The 20,587-nt window shown below is 33.3% G+C and overlaps 1 protein-coding gene across 14 annotated transcripts in view; it reads left to right on the top strand.

The window, feature by feature from the left end:
• The window catches only part of CBFB (core-binding factor subunit beta), an 83,788-nt gene that overhangs the window by 27,814 nt on the left and 35,387 nt on the right, over nucleotides 1–20,587 (top strand). For all 14 annotated transcript variants that reach the window (XM_074286518.1, XM_074286524.1, XM_074286525.1 and 11 more), the window contains exon 4: nucleotides 16,356–16,472. In XM_074286518.1, the coding sequence (XP_074142619.1) occupies nucleotides 16,356–16,472 (117 nt within the window). The remainder of the gene's footprint in view (nucleotides 1–16,355; nucleotides 16,473–20,587) is intronic.

Raw genomic sequence — 20,587 nt, 5'->3', positions numbered from 1 at the left:
TTACATCTCATACCTTCATTGATATTTCTCTTATCATTGTATATACTATCTCTTGTGACCAGCAGTTCCCATGAATTTAATCATCATCTCTATGTAGATGATTCTCAGATCTATTTATCCAAGCCTAACCCCTTTTCTAACCTCCAGTCTCCTGTCTCTAACTACATATTAGACATCTTGAAATGAATGTGCCATAGATGTCAAACTCAACATGCCCCAAACTGAACTAATTATCTTGCCCTCACAAATTCTTCCCTCTTCCTGATTTTCTTGTTAGGTGTCAAGTGTACTACCTTTCTCCCAGTAATGCAGCTCAAAACCTAGGTATCATCTTTAACTCCTCTTATTCCATATATCCCATCTGTTTAAAAAAAAAATCTTGTCACAGTATCATGTCATATATACATCCTCTTCTCTCTACTTACAGCCACTGTCCTTACAAGTCCTATCACCTTTCTCTACATTATTGTATTAGCATCCTGATTGTTCTCTTTGCCTCAAGTCTCTTTTCCTCTCCAATCTTCCAAATGCCAAAATTATTTTCTTAAAGTTTAGGTCTGACCATGTCTCAACTCATTCCCCTCCATCCAGTTAAACTCTGGGGGTTCCCTAATACCTCTAAGATTAAGCATAAAATCCTCTTATCTGTCAAAGAAAGCTTTTCCCAACCTGATTTCTTCTTCCCACTTTTTCTTCCTTTACCCAGGCTAAGACCCAGCTGCTCATTGCTCTTCCATACAAAAGATGCTCCATCTCCATTTCTTTATTCTTGTTCTCTTTGCTTGGAATGCTCTTCCCTCCTTTTGCCTTCTAATTTTCCTGGCTTCCTTCAGGGTCTTCCTTCAGCGCAAAGCATACTATCAGAAAGCCTTTCTTCATGGCCACCAAAGTCCCTTGTAAGAAGAATGCCTGAGTAATCATATATCCATACAGATCATAATGGAATGAAAATTGTAATGCATAAAAACAAGTAAAAATTCATTACTATGGTTCCTAATTCAGAAATTCAGGCATCAACTAAAAGGGGAGGAATAAGTACCAGACTTGTGATTTTTCATTATAATGAGGAACTTTGAGGAGAGGAAACTCCACTTCTGCAAATGTAATTTAGCATCCTCTCTTCAATTTAATCTTAGATATTTGTCTGAGAAATTAAGTAATTTGCCTAGTGTCACACAGACACTATCAAAGGCTAAGCTTCAGGATTCCAACCACATGGCTATACTTTCTCGTGTGTCTATAAAAGACATATTTTTCTACTCTGAAAAACAGAACAACATTTGGGAGGTAGGATGGTACCATTTCAACACAACATCAGGGACAAGACTTTTTAAGATATTACCAAACGATTTACTGGCATCATACCAAAAGCAGCAGTATCAATTTTAGGTGAGAAAATTGAGTAGAAAGTTACATCTAAGACTAGTTCGATATTCCTATCACCTCAAAAACAAGAAAAGTACCACACAAAATAAAAGGCATAGCAATAAAAGAAAATAATTTACCCAAGGAAATCCCCACCAAAAAACCAGCAGAGTATTATGCTCCAGGTTTACTACTTCTCTCTGCACTTCTCTCTCACTCTTATCAGTAGTCATAGGAAAAGAAAAATTACTGTGACTCAGCACATATAGCTTTCTCACCAAGGATGTTCTGGTTTCCCTCTATGACAGGGTAACAAGTCTTCTCCCAGTATGTTAAAGTTTTTTTTAGTTTAAATAGCTTTCTTAATTTGAACAATTAAATACATCTTTTAGAGATCATAAATTAGTAAAAATTGTAGTCAGTAAGGAAAATATTAACAGAGGACTTAGGCATAAGTGGAAGCCAAATAGTTTTCTTTTAAATAAAAGAATCAAAGAATTAATAACATAAAAATTACATGTTTAAAAAAATGATAAGAAAAAAATAATTTTGGGGATTAAGTGAAATCCTTAGAGGAAAAGTTTTATCTCAGAAATACATATATATGATGGGAGGAAAAGATTGAATGTATAACTTTTTTAAAATTAGAATGAAATTAACCTCCCCCGCAAAAGCACAGAAATAGAAATTATTACAAATCAAAGAGAAACAAAAGCTTATTGAGCTGATAAATGAAACTAGATTTTTTTTCTTTAAAAGAACAATTAGGTAAACCATTAACTAATTTGATAAGGAAAAAAGAAGAAAATCAAATTACCAAAATAAAAGATGAGGAATTTGCCCAAAAAAAAAAAAAAAAGTTAGAAACAAAATTAGCAGACAAGGAAAGACATATTCTTTCTTTCTGTAGCAGCCTATAAACCACTTTTTCCTAGAGTATGTATTTTGTCAAGGATACATATTAAAAAGTATCTCAATGTCAAAACAATTTATCCATAATTTGTAAAATATTTTCCTTGATTCATTCTTTCTTTGATGGGAGGCTGAAAAAGACAAGTTTTTAATTATTCAAAAGCATTAAAGTAAACATTTAGGAAGAAAAGGCTTACCATAACTTACATAAAACAGAGCTACTCAATTCTCTTATTTATTTGTATTTTCTCTGCTAAGCAGAGCAAGCCTTCTTTGTGCTTGAAAGGGTAGAAGAAAAAATGATCCATAAAGAGTTGAAACACAGCACTTAAGGTCATATTACCAAATTTTGATAAACTACATCCCAGTGATTTAAAAGGGAAAAAAAAGGCTGGTGTTTTATTTGAAATATCATGAAGGAAGGTACAGGTACTACATGCCTTTTTTTTTTTTTTTTTTTTTTTTTTTTTTTAAGAAATGGAGTTCTTCAAAAGTAATCATTAGTATGTCAACTTGGAGCAAGGTGGCACAACAGATAAAAATATTGGGTTTGAAGTCTAAAAGACTCATCTCCCCCATTGAGATCTGAATTCCTAGCTGTACTAGTCATTTCACCTTGTTTGCCTCAGTTTCCCCATCTTTAAAATGAGCTGGAGAAGGAAATGACAAATCACTCCAGTGGTTCGAAAACTCCAAATATAGTCACAGAGTCAGACAATTGAAAAAGCAAATCAACTTAATGACAAGCTTCTAGTGGAATCTTCCATAGATCTGCACCATTTAAAATGTTTATTAATGATAAAGATATAGATGGGAACTTTATCACATTATCTACAGATAATACAAAGCTAGAAGGTATGGCTAACATGATGAGTAACAGGATACAAAAATCTTAGACTAAAACATTAGGGCAAGAAATGTAATTAGGATACACTTAGATTCCAATGTCAATTTTACAAGTAAAAGTATAAAGGACTATCATAAAACATCAACAAAGTAGGAACAGGGTTGAAAATATAGGTAGTGTGCCAGACCTAGGGTCAGGAAAACCTAAATTCAAATTCTAGCCTCTGTTGCTATCTGTAATTGAGTTAGTTGGCAACTCACTTAACTCTGTTTGCCTCAGTTTCCTCATCTATAAAGTGAGCTGGAGCAAGAAATAGCACTCTTCCTTTATCTGCCCAGACAAGCTCAAATGGGGTCAGGAAGAATCAGAGACAATTGAACAATAACAAATTCTGAGCTGTGGACACAAAAGATTTTTTTTAATTAAATTCATCATTTTAATCTGAGCATTCTTCTTGGAGAATGAAATGTACAAACTGACAAAATTCCCTCCTTCTCTTGAACATTTCTCTACTACAAGATATTTCTGAAGTAACAGGAATCATGAACAAGGAAAATTTCACAATATGGTAAAAATATACTCTTGTAAGGTGCATATTCATATTTTGCTCCATCAATTCAGGAAAAAATTTTTTTTTCAAATTTTCAATTTAGAATTCTCTTAAAATGCTTTCTCGATATTTTAAAAAGGGCATGATCATCTTAGATTACATGCTGGCCAGCTGTGAAGAAAGAGATGGACTAAAGAGATAATTTTAAAATGGAATCAGTGAGACTCTAAGATCACAATTTTAGTGTTTGAAGCTTCTTAAAGGTCATCATTTAATAAACTCTTCCATTTAGGAGAGGCAATCTGGTATAGGAAAAACAGGGCTTAAAATGTTTGTGGCAGCTCTTTTTGTTGTAGCTAGAAACTGGAAGATGAATGGATGTCCATCATTTGGAGAATGGTTGGGTAAATTATGGTATATGAAGGTTATGGAATATTATTGCTCTGTAAGAAATGACGAGCAGGAGGAATACAGAGAGGCTTGGAGAGACTTAAATCAACTGATGCTGAGTGAAATGAACAGAACCAGAAGATCGCTGTACACTTCAATGCTGTATGAAGATGTATTCTGATGGAAGTGGATATCCTCAACATAAAGAATATCCAACTCACTTCCAGTTGATCAATGATGGACAGAAATAACTACACCCAGAAAAGGAACACTGGGAAGTGAATGTAAATTGTTAGCACTACTGTCTATCTACCCAGGTTACTTATACCTTCGGAATCTAATACTTAATGTGCAACAAGAAAATGGTATTTACACACATATATTGTATCTAGGTTATATTGTAACACATGTAAAATGTATGGGATTGCCTGTCATCAGGGGGAGGGAGTGTAGGGAGGGGGGGATAATTTGGAAAAAAATGAATACAAGGGATAATGTTATTTTAAAAAATTGCTCATGCATATATACTGTGGGGAAAAAAATTCTAAATTAAAAAAAAAAGAAAGAAAGAAAAACAGGGCTTGCTTTGGGGTCAGAAGCCCAGGATCCTTCTGCTTATCTATATAACTTTGGACAAATCATTGTACATCTGAGCTTCTCTTCCTTCTCTCTGACATAAGGCCTTAAGACTAAACAGCCAAGGTTCCATCTAATTTTTAATTTCCGCATACATGTACTTACACACATATATGTGCATGTATATATGACTTCATATAAAATACTTTTCAAACTTTAACATCCTATATGTCTATACTAATTATGATCATTTTTCTTAAATAATGAAAGCTCTGTTGGTAAGCTCTTCTTATTAATGGAAGTATAAGCTCAGTTGCTGTTATTGTAAAAATTTTTAATGTAGACTGCTTTTATTCTTTTAAATGAGCTTGCTAGTATTACTTTGCACAAGGATATGTGTATGTGTAAATATATAAATAAATACACACACAAATATAGATCAATCTATCTAGTACTCATAATGCCTTCATTCCAGAAGGGCCAAAGCAATACCATTGTGTCCCCAGCAAATCTTGCTGAGAACAAAGATGTTGTACAAAATAAGCATATTAAAAACTCAGATTAATTTTTTAATGTCATCCTTTAGTAAAATCCTCTCTCCCATTTTATAAATGAGGGAATCACTGTGGTCCAAAGAGATTAAATAAATGACCCAAAATTATGCCATAAATCCATAAACATGTTTTATAAATGAGTATTAGAGCTAATATTCAAACCCATTTAACATTTCCTATTCCCATTTTGCTAATATTGACAAGTTAGGTCTTTACCATGATGATGGTAAAGAACTGCTCTTTCTAGGCACTAGGAGTAATTCTAAGAGTTTTGTTTTGTAGCAATATAACTCATGAGACCCTACTGGTATGTTTCAAAGCAACAATCAGCCAATAGCTTTTAACATTACTTTGTAAAAGCCTGGGGCACTCTCCCACAAATACCAAAGGTTCAGTGGGAAAATAGACTCATAGTACATAGTTGTATGACTTAAATGTAAGATATATGTGTGGCAAAGGGGTAACACTTCTTGATACTTTATGGCCAACTCTGGAATCTTGAACTTGGAATCCAGCACTAAGTTTAGTAGAAATTCCTCCAGCTACTTAAAGCCTCCAAAGGCTTTTTTGTTTTTGTTTTAGTTTATTTGATTAGCCAATCAGCTATTCCCAATCAAAGAGGTATATAAAGAGATTATAGATAGAATATTTTCCTTGCATATTTTAAACTTCTTCATGTCCTCAGAGTAATATATGGAGTGTGTGGAAGCAGTTGCCACAGGTACTTTGACTCCAAATCACTCTCTCCTCATCAGGCTTCTTCTCAATTGATTGGCTATGTGAGTGCAAGAGAGTAAAGAGTTGTAGCTGATTGTTGTAGAAAGAAATTCAGAAGAGAGCACAGTTTGTGGTGGACAAATAAGTACTTTTTGGACACAGCAAGTTTGAGGTGCCTAGTTCAAAATTACTAATGAGCAATTAGTGAGTCTTCGCAAGCTTATCTGAATCCTTCTGTTCTTCATTTCCTTCTGCACAGTAATATTCCTTTTCATTCACATGCCACAATTTGTTCACAATTACAATTCGTTGCAATCAACTTTGCTTCTACTTTTTTGCTACCAGAAAAAAAAAATGCTGCTAGAATATTTTTGTGTGTATATTTCTTTTTTTCTTAGCCTTGGGGTTTATTCCTAACAATAGAGTCTCTGGTTCTGATACCTAGCCACTTTCCTAGCATAATTCCAAATCGCTTCCCAGAATGGCTGATTCCATTTACATTTCTGCCAATAGTATATTAGTGTCCTTGCCTTTCCATGATCCTTGTGTCATTGGCTTTTCCTATTTTTGAGATATTCATTTCTATCTGAAATATCATCCTTTGCAATACAAATGATAAAAGAATCATAAATGAGGTAGCATAGAAGACTTTTGATCATAACATGTATGAAATTTGAGAATTATATTAGTCATAGAACTTTAGTGATAGAAGAACCCATTAAAGATCATCTATTCAACCTTTGTTTTGCAGAGGAGAAAACTGAAATCCAGAGAAAGTAAATAATATTTCCAGTGTCACATAGCTATTAAGTAACTGAGAAAGGATTACAAATTTACCATCTGAGGTTGAGATTAGAGGAATAGAATACTCTGGTACAAGTTATTAAAGAAGCAGAATTATGTCTTAATAGTCTCTTACTAGTAAAGCATGACATTCTAATTTACCTTTTTGCTTTTGATTTACTATCGAATATTTCATTCCTTTTTTACTTTTTACATTATTTTTGACACATACTGTGAAGTCACTTTACCTTTCAGTACTCTAGTCCAGTGGTGTAAAACCCAAATAGAAACATTCTTCTGACCACATATTGACTTAGAACCCACAAATTAACATTATCTATGTTATGTTGTATTGTTATTTGTTCTGTTAAACATTTCCCAGTTACATTTTAATCTGATTTAGGGTTTTGCTGGGAGATTTTGAAGCTTCTGCTTTGGGTAATTTTCTTAAGACTATAAGTTCCCCTCCCCCCCCCAAAAAAATCAGCCTGCATTGATCTAAGGACTTTCTTCATCTGGGAATATCTGTCATAAAATAAAACAGAAATTGCCCTTTTGGGGCACCTAGATGCCACAGGGGGATAGAATGCCAAGCCTAGAGTCAGGACAACTCATGTTCCTGAATTCAAATATAAGAGTCGAACATGATTACAAAAGACTAAAGAACAACAATAAAATCCCTTCTTGAAAAGCATTTTTGGACCTACTTGGCTTTTATCTACTATCTATTCTTACCTTTTTCTGCCAAATTCTTAGAATCTGTGACCTCTCTCTTTGTTTAAAAAAAAAAAAAAAAAAATTCTACGTCTTTTAAGCTCATCATAATCTAGTTTCTACCTTCCATTCTTCAGAAACTATTTTCTTAAATATCAGTCATGATCTTACTTGATAAATTGCTCTTTCTGTGTCCTTATATTACTTGGGCAGCTTAGTGGCACTGTGGGTAGAGCATCAGTCCTAGAATCAGGAAAACCTGATTCAAATGTGGTCTGAGACACTTATCAGCTGTGTAACTCTGGGTAAGTCATTTAACCCTGTTTTGTAAGTTTCTTCATCTGCAAAATGAGCTGGAGGAGTAAAGGGCAAACTTCTCCAGTATTTCTGCCGAGAAAACCCAAACTGAGTCACAAAGACTTGGATGTGACCAACAGTTAAGTGAATATTACTTGACCTCATTTTGGCATTTGCAATAGCTGATTATTCTGCTTCTTGGTTTTCCTTGTATTTTTCTCAGTATTCTTTGTCTTCTTTACTAACCCTTTCTTCTTCTCTCTCACTTCCAATACTTTGTTTCACCTCTCTGTTCTTTTCTCTCTATACTCAACCACAGAAAACTTATCTATTCTCAACAGGACTTTCTACTAATGACTTCCAAATCCCTATCTTTAGCCCTGACCAAGTCATAGTTGTATAACTATCCTATTTTTCTACCATCCTTACATGTCTCATAATCACTGCACATTTACTACCTTCAAAATTATAGACTCACTATCCTCCTAAGTAAAATATAACACTTTAATTCCATATTTATAAAAATTGTCATGTTGTTGCTATTTTTCATTGGGAAATAGGGTTTGTGGCAAACAAGGTTAAATGATTTGTCCAGGTCACTAGCTAGTAAGTATCTGAAGTCAAATCTGAACTCAAGTCTTTTGGCTCCAGGCTCAGCTCTCTATCCACTGCTCCTTCTCACTGCCTGAAACTTGTCATATTGTGCCTTGTATTTGAGTTTTATGTGGTTCTATTTCCTTTAATAGATTTTTGAGATCAAGAAGTATTTATCCTTGCCTTCCCATTCACTATACCTTGCATATAGATATTGCTGAATAAATAGTAAATTAACTTCCTGTAACCAAGTCATAGAAGTGCTAACATTTGTAAACATAAAGAAAAACTGTCACAGATAGTGTAATGGAAAGAACATTGAACTTTGGGTTTTTAGTTTCTATTTCTGACTTTGTCATTAACTAGTTCTATGACATTGAACAAGATTTTTGACCCTTGTTTGAGTTTCAGTTTTCTCATCAGTTAATTGTAGGATTTTAACTCAACAGTTCCTCCAGCCACTTCCAGCTCGGACATTCTATGCTGCTGCTTCCCTATTCATAGTCAGATTTTAAGGGGCAATGACTATTTCTTAAACTTTTCATTGTATCTTATACAATATTACACATGTGGTAGGGTTCCATAAGTAGTTGTTAAATGATTTATTAAAATTCTAATATTGAACCAATTAATATTCAACCAGCTGAACTTAAGTAACTTTGCATCTGGATTAATTTCAGTTTATAAAAGGTAATTTTTAAGTTGCTTCCTCTAAGGTTCTCTTTTGGATTCTTTTTCCACTCATTTGTTTTACTTTCTTATGTGGTCATAATGTTAATGAACTTTATTGGGTTTTAGCCGGAGGCTTTTGGCTATAGATATGCATGTGGGTATATATTAGGGAAGAATCTGCATAAAAAATGAACTTTATTTGAAAAATATATTTTTCATTTTTAAAATACACTCTTGGCTACAAAAATGATGTGTTCTACAAACATGAAATTGACAAGGCAGCGTTTGTATAATCTAGAGTAAAATTTACTTTAGCAATGCTCACTGATAATGGTAGAGCTACAGATAACACAACTTGTACTGTGTTTTGAGTGGAAGCCTGGAGTAGTGGGTTGAATGTGAAGCAACAGGATGTAGTCTGGGCAGTAGAAAGAAGATCTGAGCTTGACCACTTCCTTACCTTTGTAACTTTGACTTTCCCCCCTTTGGACCTCAGTGTCCTTACCTATTAAATGGTGCAGTCAAAATAGATGATTTCTGTGGTCCCTTCCTTCTCTTAGCTATTAGTCAGAAGAAAGTCCAGGGTTCAAAACCTGATTTATGAAACTTAACAGCTGTATCACTAGAAGGAACTTCTCTTAACCTCAGTTGTTTCTTCCTTCCTAAACTGTGAATTATCATCTTTATTATATTTTGTCTCCCAGTAGTCTTTGAGGATCAAATGAGATCATGAATGAGAAGTGCTTCACAAATTTGAAAGGGTATATTCAGTTTATTTCACTTGAAGCCTTGAAGGACTGCCAGGTGCAAAGCATTCTCTGAAAGACATATCAGTGATGGTGGCAGTTATTTCCTGAAGGCAGAGTCAAGAAAACACACATTTTGTTAAATGACTATCCATGTTTCTTTGATTTCCTACTGTGCTTTAAAAAACATATTCCTTGGCAATAAAATAATCAATTAAAAAATTAGATAGTTGTTTTTGTTTTTATGTGGTGCTGAGCTAGTTGAAAAATCTTTACAAGTTGAAACCCTTACCTTATGGACAGAATTGTAATTAAAATACTTAATTGTTCTTGAAAAACAATGGAATGAATACATAATCTAATAAACTGCTTCTTTCCAAACTCTCAAATGAAATATATTTGTATTTCAGTGAAAAATAAATCTTTGTTAGCTTTAAATAAAATTAAGAAATTACAAGAAAAAATGCCAAACCATCAAGAGACAATAGGTCTCTAACTCAATTACTTAAGAGGAGTTGTTTTCAAGAATACATAAAGGTACCAAGAATTTTCTCTGAAGAACTCCACAGGACTGCATTCATTCATTACCATTGTGGAGAGAGATAGGCTTAGAATCAGAAGAGCTGGAGCCAATTATGCTGGCCCCCTCCCTGTATAGTGACTGTTTTACTCTGGACACAGTCACTTAGCCTTCTTGTTCCTCTAGCGTCTCCCTTTGACTATGGCTAAATCATCATCTAGATTGTGATTTCATGGATTAATGAAAGAAACTTCCCAGAGTAGTGGAATCATGATCCCCTTTTTGTGTTCATGTCTATTCCTCCAGTCACCATACTGGGACCACCTGAAAACCATTTTTGTCATTCTTGGATACTAACAGATATAAAAGTAATTTTTTAAAAAATCATATGGTTGAACTTAAGGAGTTCACTGGGTAGTAAAGAAACATGAATTCTAATCAAGTTTCTTCACTTAAGCCCACCATCAGTACCTCTTTGTACTATAGAACTAACTCTGAGTTCTGGGTAGACATACCAGTGGGGCCCAAGCTGAAAGCAAGGTGGGACGTCAAGCTCAAAAGTGTTGGTGGGGTGTCAGAACATTAGTAACCATCAGTATGAAGTAGTCCTGAGTACTACTAGAGAATTAGATCCACCGTTGCAGCCACCAGTGTGTAGGCATCCTGCTGCTATTGAGCTTTGGTTTCCCTTATGAAAAGAGAACGGTCCGAGGTCGTCTGAATGAGAATAGATAGACAATTCTTGGTTATATTTGTATGAGGTATTGAGGATGACGTTTTTTGTGGGATAGAAGATGAAGTTAAGATAGAAGCCTGGTCAGCAGATACTAAGGTTGCATGTATGTGGATGTATGAAGGGGTCATCAAAATGTTGGACAAAATTGAACATCATAAACACACACATATTTTAAGGTTTTTTCTGTTTTTTTTTTTGTTTTTTTTTTTTTTTTTTTTTTGCTTAGAATGGTAGAGGAGGGAACTACCACTTATCTGAACAGAAGGAAATATGTGGTTAAACGGTTTTAGCTTTAACTGCAAATGATTTCCCTTAGTTAAATGGGAGAAGAAATAAAGTCTTATTTTTTTCCAATGAAATAAGGACATTGTATTGATAAGGGTTATGGAGTCTTTTGACAGGAAAAGTAATTTTGTATCATAAGGAAAAAGGAATATGATAAATATATCATATATAAATGATATATAAATATACAAATGATTAGCACCAGTTTAACACAATTTATTTCCTAGAATTTTGTGTGTAATTTTTCTATTTATAATTATCACCTTTTACCACTAAAATTTAATATTAATTTAACCTTAATAGTAAACTGTATGAAAACTCCTATGTCAAAAGCCATCTGAAATCAATGAAGCTGGTAGTGTTGAGGCTGGAAAGGTAATTGGATTTGGAGATAAAGGAGCTGGGATCAAATTCCAGCTTTTCTTCTGACTAACCTGGTGATTCTGGGCCAGGCACAACTTTTGAAATTCTCTTTTCCCAACCTGTACAAGAAGGGAGGAGATGGCATCCCTAGATCTTTGTCTTTGTGTCATGGTTGTTAGTTTATGCCTGAAATGTTGTTCTCAGTTACACAGTTACATAAAGTAATGAATGAAATCCAGGTTTTCCTTGAGAGAGCACTAGAATTTGTACAAAACAAAGATTATAATTTGGTATAGGTAAATGAAGAAAGTTATCTAAGTTTATGTGTATTTAACCAGGTATTTTTATATTTTCTGAAGTTAGTAAGTCATTATAAAGAGGAACTGCAAAAACCTGATCAAAGAAAAAACTTTTAATAATGCACATGTAATAAAGTGGTAACAAAGCAAGTAATGTTAAGTGTTTAGAGAACAACTCAATAGTAATGTTTGGTGAGTTAATATCTCTACCAGTTACTCTTCATTGTTTATTTATTTGTAGCCCCCCCTTTTTTTCTTAAAATAAGTTTTATTAATACCTCTTGTTTTAGCACAGTAATTTTCAGATTTTACCACTGGTACTACCTCAACACACAAAGTAACTCTCCCTTGTAACAAAGAAAAATAGCTAAGCAAAACTAATCAGTGCCCTGTCTTCCAGTGTTTGCAACATTATTCACCAGTAATAGTTCCTCACCACTTTATAAAAGGGAAGTATTTTCTTAGTTCTTCTGCATGCCTAATTTGAGCCATTATAGTTGCTCTGCATTAAACTTCATTTAATGTTTTCATTGATATAATTATGGTTATTTTATATGTTGTTTTAATAATTTTGATGTCTTTGGTATCAGTTCACATAAATCTTAATTTCTCTGAATTCCTCATATTTGTAGTTTCCAGTTTTATTAACATATTATAGCAATGGGATCATATTCTGTTACATTTATATACTACAGCTTATTTAACTATTCCTCAATCATTACCTACTTTGATTTCAGGCTTGTGTTTCTTTGTTGCTGCCAAAAAAAAAAAAAAATGCACCATTCAATATTTTTATATAGGTGGGGTCTTTCTTCTGTCTTTAATCTCAATGGCACAGATACTTTGCAGTGGGATCTCTTAGTTAAATGTTATAAATTATATAGTGACTTTTTATATGTATAATTTCAGAAAGCTTCCAGAAGAATAGATTTTAAGTTCCTTTAAGATATAAGGACTGCTTTTTTCCTGTCTTAGAACATAGCAGATGCTTAATAAATGTTTATTGATTAACTGATTGGTTGCATTCGTAGCTGTATCTACAGGATGTTGATTTGTGCATTTTTTGACACTGTAACTTGCCTCCTTCTTCCAACTCCCTTCCAAAGCCCCCTACATTTCCACACCATGTCTATGAACTATTTAATGCAAATTTTTTTCCTCTGTAATCTTAACAGCATTGGTTTTGTTCACATAAAACCTTTTTAAATTTAGGTAGTTGAAATTTTTAAAAATCTATTTCTCATGTATTTCTCTTTTTTTAGTGTTACTATATTTTAACCCCAATTATATGATAAAAACAAATTTTTAAGCATTTAAAAATTTTTTTTGACTTTCATATTCTACCTTTTCTTCCTTTTTCCCTTCTTGCCTCCCTGAGACAGTAAGCAATCTGATATCATTTGTGCATGTACAGTCATTTTCATCTGTTTCTAAAGTATGTCCCCAACTTTCCAGATATATAGATATATATAGATAGATATATAGATATAGATATATATCTTTATGTGTTGTCTTCTTTTATGAGAATGGAAACTATTTGAGGACAGTGTTTATCTTGCTTAATGGTATCCTCTAGTACTTAGTATGGGGCACATAAATAGTAAGCACTAAATGAATTTTTTTCTTGTCTGGCAGAAATTAGGTTTAGTCCAACTTCTTACACTATATACCTCAAAAAACTTCATGGGAATGTGCAGCGTGAATATTAAAGATCATATTGTAGCAAAAATAGAAGAGAATCAGATCATGTCCTTTTTTCAGCTAAACAAAAGAAGGATTCTTACCCAAAAAGGGTAAAGGAATTAGAGATCACAAAAAGCGATTTAGAAAACTTCAGTTACATGACATTAAAAAACCATTTTTGTGTGAACAAATTAAAGCAACTAAAATATTGTTGGAATATCAAAGATGTTATAATTTGGAAAAACATCTTTGTAGTCAATATCTCAGAAAAGGCCTGATATCCAAGATGTTTATAGGGATTAGTAAAAACATACAGGATAAAGACACATTCTCTAGTCAATAAGTGGTCAAATGATAGCAATAAGTAGTTCACTAAAGAAGACTTGCAAATGATTAACAATCAATAGGAAAGATAGCTCCAAATTATTACCAATAATAATAAAAATCAAATTAAAACAGTACTTCACATCTAGCAAATTAGGAATGAGATTGGAGGGGTTGTAGAAAGACTGGCACACTGCACTGCTGATAGGGCTGGGAATCGGACTAATCATTGTGAAAAGCAATTTGGAATTATCCTAACAATTTGACTCAAATCCTATTGCAAGTAATGTACTCCAAGGGAGTAAATAATAAAAAAGGAAGAGCTCATAAACACCAAAATAGTTATAGTCTCACTTTTTATAACAGTAAAGAACAGGAAACAAAGTAGATGTCTTTCAACTAGGAAATGACCAAATAAACCACAATACATGAGTGCTATGGAGCATTATTGTGCCATAAGAAACAAAGAAATGAAGAATATAGAAAAGCCTTGACAATATTTTAAATATGTAATTGAAATAAACTGGCTCAGGAGAATAATATAGATGTTGATTCATCATACTATAAATGAATAGAATGTCCTCACTATAACAAAAAAAAATAAATCTGAGACACTTTGAGTCCAAATTTCATCATTATGATGATGAAATTTGGACTTAAAGACAACTATAAGATTTTTGTTTATTTGTTTGGAGGCAGTTGGGGGTTAAGTGACTTGTCCAGGGTTATATAGCTAGTTAAGTGTCTGGGTTCAGGTTTGAATTGAATTCCTCCTGACTCCATGGTCTGTGCTTTCTATTCACTGTGCTACTGCCCCAACTCATAGATTCTTAAAGATTCTCTTAGTGGAGCGCAATCTCTGACAGTCTGAACTAAGTTGAGAAGGCTTCAAGTTACCAGCTTGACATCTGTCCAAAACCTGGCTTTTTGAAGGGATTCAATACTTATCTGTTAAGAGAGAAAGGTTACTGTATCTTCTCAAGAAAAAAACAATTAAATCTTAATGTCATTCAAATGTATAGAAAACTGAAAATTTTCTAAGATCACTAGTAAATGTTTTTCATTTCAGTCTTTGTTGATGATTTCCTTAAAACTGATCAGACTTATGCCTTTTTACATATAATCTAGGGAGCCTGTTTATTGATTTCAGAATAATCATTCTAAATTTTAGTTCCCATTTTACAGTAATAGTAGATAGATATTTTAAGCACCTTTTCTGCCACTGGCAATGTTTAAGTGGAAAGGAACCAGCACAAAGAGAGGTAAGTGTTGTTTCTCATTTTTACATATCTAATAATGTGCTACAGCTAAAAAACAGAAAACATTCATCCTCTGGTGGCCAATCTGGTAATGAAACAGATATTTCCATGACTGACTAGGCATGGTCAGTTAGACATACAGTTTGTCCACAGTATTGGTATTTAGTAGTTCTAACTTATTTGGACTCTGCTAGAATATAAGCAGAGCCTACAGTTTGCTTCAGTAATACAATGAGGTATAAAAGACTTAAGTAGTACTAGGTGTGTCTAGTTGTGCTAAAATATCTGTACCAATCCTGCAACATTTTCTGAGAGCTGTTTTTATTTTGACTGTCTACTAAATATTGAATATCACTGTATTTTTTTGTCTTCCCTCCCAAAAATTGAAGTAAAGGAAAAAAGCTCAATTCTTAGGGTTCTGAAGAATTGATCTTATCTGTTTATATTTTACCCTTTTATAAGAGATTATACTAAATTTTGTTCGCTGTGATTTTATCTAAACTACTAAATTCTTGATTAAATTTTTCTTTATTTCTGTCCTAATTTTTAGCATTAAATACAAAAGGCTTTAAAATTGTCTTGGAAAAATCTAAAAACTGATTAAATTGAGAGACACCATGTTAGATATAAAAGAGAATTGATAGAAATGAAAAACAGTCTCGGCCCCTCAAGCAAACTATTTTCCATTAACAGATATAGAATATGAATATAGAACAGAGTATAGAACAAGTTAAATATAAGATAATTTGCAGAGGAATAAAGTACTAATAATAGTGATAAAGAAACACTTTACAAATAGTTTGATATAAATCTAATTCAAAGGATTTTGACTGATGTATCTGTAACATAGATGTAGAATAGCCACAAGTTGTTTAATGTTTGGCAATAAATACCATTTAACTATAATCTTACTCTTATGTGTTATTTAATATTGAATAACTGTTGAAGTTGTAACCAAGAGAAGATGTTGATAGAATTAATCCAGGTTAAAAATTGGTCAAGAAACTGAGGTTATATACCATTTCACAGCTTTTATAGATTTGTTTGTTATCTTCCCCCCACTCCATCCCTAAGAAAAGTGGAGGTTTTCTGTTAAACTCCTTTGATCTTTAAATATGTGGTAGATTTTATCTGTTTTCATTGGTGATTTCTGTTAAACTGTGTTTCAGGTATATTTAAAGGCTCCAATGATTCTAAATGGCGTTTGTGTCATCTGGAAAGGCTGGATTGATCTACAGAGACTAGATGGCATGGGTTGCTTGGAATTTGATGAAGAACGAGCCCAGGTAGGGTCATTTCAGACTCAGCAATAAGTTGGTCATTATTGTCATTTTGTTTATTTTAAATTTTGCTCTTATGACTTCGGTCTCAGCATAATAGTATAATGGGAAAGAACACTTTACTTATAGATGCCCAGATTTGAATTGTTGTACTGATATAGATGCTGACTGTGACTGTGTACAAGTTTATTAATATCTCTTTGATGTAGTGTGCTTCCTAGAGCCCCCAAATTGGAGTGCCAAAATATACTATGGTTTTTAGAGCCCCCACACTGGGGTGCCCAAATATACCATCTGGACCAGCTCTCTGGAGTATCTTGGGGCCAGCCCAAGTCCTTGATCTTAGTGGAGGAGTGATGAAGCAGAAGACCCATGAGGGTAGTCAAAGATGGACTCCATTAATTTCAGGTCCTCTAAATACCATAATACAAATTATATCACCATAGCACACTGAGCAAGTGACAACTATAGAACCATTTATCATCACATCACACTGCACAAGTACTAACTATAAGCACCCCGCTATTGATATGTAAGTGCCTCTTTACTGTAAGTATCCCTTGCTTCAAGTAGAACCTAGGTAGTCATGCCCTCCTTGACTTCTCAGGAAACATGAGACACTCCAAGGGGAGATGGGGAGCCAAATCAGACATTGTCAGCAGGTTTCCTCTGGGCTGAAGGGTCTTATATCTCACCCAGAGTTCCCCCACGATCTGTGATTCTCTACACTCTGAACCTCAGTTTAATTTCCTTATCTGTAAAATAGACAAAATATTTGCCCTTCTCTCTTCATAAAATCATTATAAGGATAGCACTTTATAAACTTAGGAGTAGTATGTAAATGTGAGTAGTTATAATATTGCTTTGTAAAATCCTAAAACATTGTACAAATGTGTGGTGATGTTTGACTTCTGCCATGGTCAGTGGTATAATCATGGAAGGCTTTTACTTTCATCTGAATTGATCAAAATAAGGAAGAACACACATATACAGACACGTGTTCACACACACTTTAATACAGAAATACCTTTCACTAAACAGGGATAGAAGAGGGGAAAAGGAGAAGAGGGAAGGAGGAATTAGAGAAATAGTAGATTAAGGGAGAGTTCTGGGCAGAATAAACTCAAAAGACGTACAAAAATATTTATAACTTTTTAAGGTAGCAAGGGATAGAAATCTGATATATTATGATATGTAAATTTGATGGAATACTGTTATACCAAACTCTTAATGACTAACAGATTTTCAGAAGACTAATTAAAGGTAAAACTTAATACCTTCTGATAAACAAGATTCATAATATAGAATGAAACCATTTGGGGAGTAGAGAGGCAAGATGGGAACATGAACAATGGAAATTTGTTTTAATTGACTATACATATTTGTAATCTTTTCCCCTTTTCTATTTTGGAGATGAAGGATTCAAGTGGGAATGGGAGAAGGCAGATGTTGATTAAAACAGATAAAATATTTTTTAAAAATTAAATAAACATTGAAGGTTTTCAGACCTTAGGTTTAGTCTGACTCTGCATATTTGCTTTGTAATCTTAAAAGGAACATAAAAATTAAAATGGGCTTAATTTAATATTTTTATGTCTTCTGCATCTGCCTCAATACTATTCTCCATGTGAGAAATTTCCTATCAAAATATAAAATTAATTTTTAAAAGTTAATGCTGAATTCCTTAAAGTTTTATCTTTCTAGCTACTATTTTCACAAGAATAATTAAACACATCTTCATACTTTCAAAAAGAATACACAATAACTGTTCTTTGTGATTTGTTAGTCATGAAGATATAACACTTTATGTAGCTATAGGAAAAACACCATTTATGTCATTCCTTAGGGGGATGACACTTAAGAATCAAACAAGAATGATCAGATAAATTAAGATAATAACCCAAAGCCACTAATTATGCAATATAAACATTTATGGTATAACTGTTTTGTCCCAGCCATGGTAAGGATCAGGAGATAGCAAAATTTAGATGGAAAGAATGCCTTCCCTAAAGAAGTTCTTATACCCTCATGCACATAATAACTAAATCAAAGAGGAAAAGTATTTCATTGATCTTTAGAGCCTAAGCACAGCTCAGAGTACTTCCAAGTTTTACTCTATATTGAGCTGTACTAGATGTGAATCAGTGGGCCCTCAAACCATGTAGATTAAAACCATCCATGCCTGCCCATATTGTATGATTTATGTCTGTGCCCTCCCAAAAATTTGTCATATGCTGAGTCCATTATCACTTATTGTTGATGTTGCAAAGATACTAATGGAGCACACAGCCTTGTCTGACATTAATCTGCCATTTCTATTATGTGGCCAGCATATTCTTTTGTTTTCTCATATAATTCTTTGATTTCAAAGGTGAGTCCTTAAAATTTGAAGTTATAAGAAAATCTGGGTATATAATTATTTAAAATTCCTAAGGCTCCATTCCTCATTACAAGCCAAAAAGCAATTATCACCTGCTTTATGCTAGTCAGGGGGATAAATGCATGGAGGAGACAAAAACTGTTCAAACAAGACAGATACAAGATATACTGAAGAAAAATCTTAGAGGGGGGGGAGGCATTAACATTAAAATATATAAGGATCAGCCTCTTGCATAGGTGGAATTTTAGCTAAGACTTCAAAACAGCCACATGTAGCACAGGTGACAAGTGAAATAATTCCAGATATGAGAGACAATCTGTAAAAATGCAGAGACTTGAGAAATTCGGCTTATAGATATTTTACTATAGATTCTATATAAATATATGACCTTATTATTAAAGATCATACATTTTAAAAATCAGAAAAGAAGCAGCTCTCACAACTATGGCTAGGAAATACATTCTTAATCAAACTAGGAATAGAAGCAGTTATAAAAGATTAGATAGATAACTTCAGTTATATGAAACTAAAAAGCTGCTGAACAAAAAGAATTAATAGACCTAGAAGAGAAATGGTTAACTACAAAAAAAAATTTGATTTGGTACCCAAGATATATATAAACAAGTAACAGATATATGAAACCAAAAGCCATTTCGCAATAGATAAATGGTCAAAGAATATGAACAAAGAATTCTCAAATAAAGAATTGCAAACTATTAAATACCACATGAAAGAATACTCTAAATCTTTAGAAGTGAAAATTAACATAATTTCATACTTTGCAAATTGGCAAAGATAACAAAAGATGGAAATAGTGGTGTTAGAGAAGATAGGCACACTAATATTTTGTTGGTGAATCAGGAAGAACATTTGGAATTATGCACCTAAAGTGACTAAAATGTCCATATGCTGTTTGTTTCCATTACTAAAGCACAAAAGGGGGACCATGATAAGAAAAAGTGTTCTAGACAGCAAAAGATTTATAAGTGCACTTTTTGTGATGGCAAAATAATTGGAAACAATAGATGCCCACCAGTTAGGAAGTAACTGAACAAATTATGACATGAATACAGTATTCTGTGACTTTGCATTTGTAAGAAATGACAAATTGGAAGAAGATTTGTGTGAACTGATACAGAGTGAAGTCAGTAAAGCCAAGAAGACAATACATCCAAAGACTATGGGAATGAAAATGGAAGGCACAATCAAAAACAAAAAAACAGAAGTGAATCATAAAGAAAAATTATTCAAAAACAAGCATAACTCAATAGAATAGATGAGGAGATATTTCTATCCCTCCCCAAGTGTTGTGACATTGCATTTGCTCTCGGCCTTAGTCAATGCATTGGTTTGACTGATATATTTTTTTTCATTTTCTTTGCCTAAAAAAAATACTATTTATTGTGTGAAATGCTTTTCTAGGAGGAGCAGGGAAGAAAGACTACAGGAAACTATGATAATATCAAAGAAAATGCATAAACTTATATCCCAAAGAGATCATTAAAAAAGGGAAATGACCTATATGTACAAAATTATTTTCAGCAGCTCATTCTGTGGTGGCAAAAAATTGGAAATTGAGGGGTTGACCTGGGCAATGAATGAACGAGCAAGCTATGGCATATATGTAATGGGGTACTGTTGTGTTGTAAGAAAGGATGAGCAGAGTTCAGAAAAACCAAGAAAGACTTGAACTGATGTAAAGTGAAATTAGCATAACTGGGAGTACACTGTACACACTAAT

This window comes from Sminthopsis crassicaudata, chromosome 2, assembly GCF_048593235.1.
Source record: "Sminthopsis crassicaudata isolate SCR6 chromosome 2, ASM4859323v1, whole genome shotgun sequence".
Classification (NCBI taxonomy): domain Eukaryota; kingdom Metazoa; phylum Chordata; class Mammalia; order Dasyuromorphia; family Dasyuridae; genus Sminthopsis; species Sminthopsis crassicaudata.
Note: the sequence above shows the minus strand (reverse complement) of the source record. Positions and strands in the feature narration are given on the sequence as shown.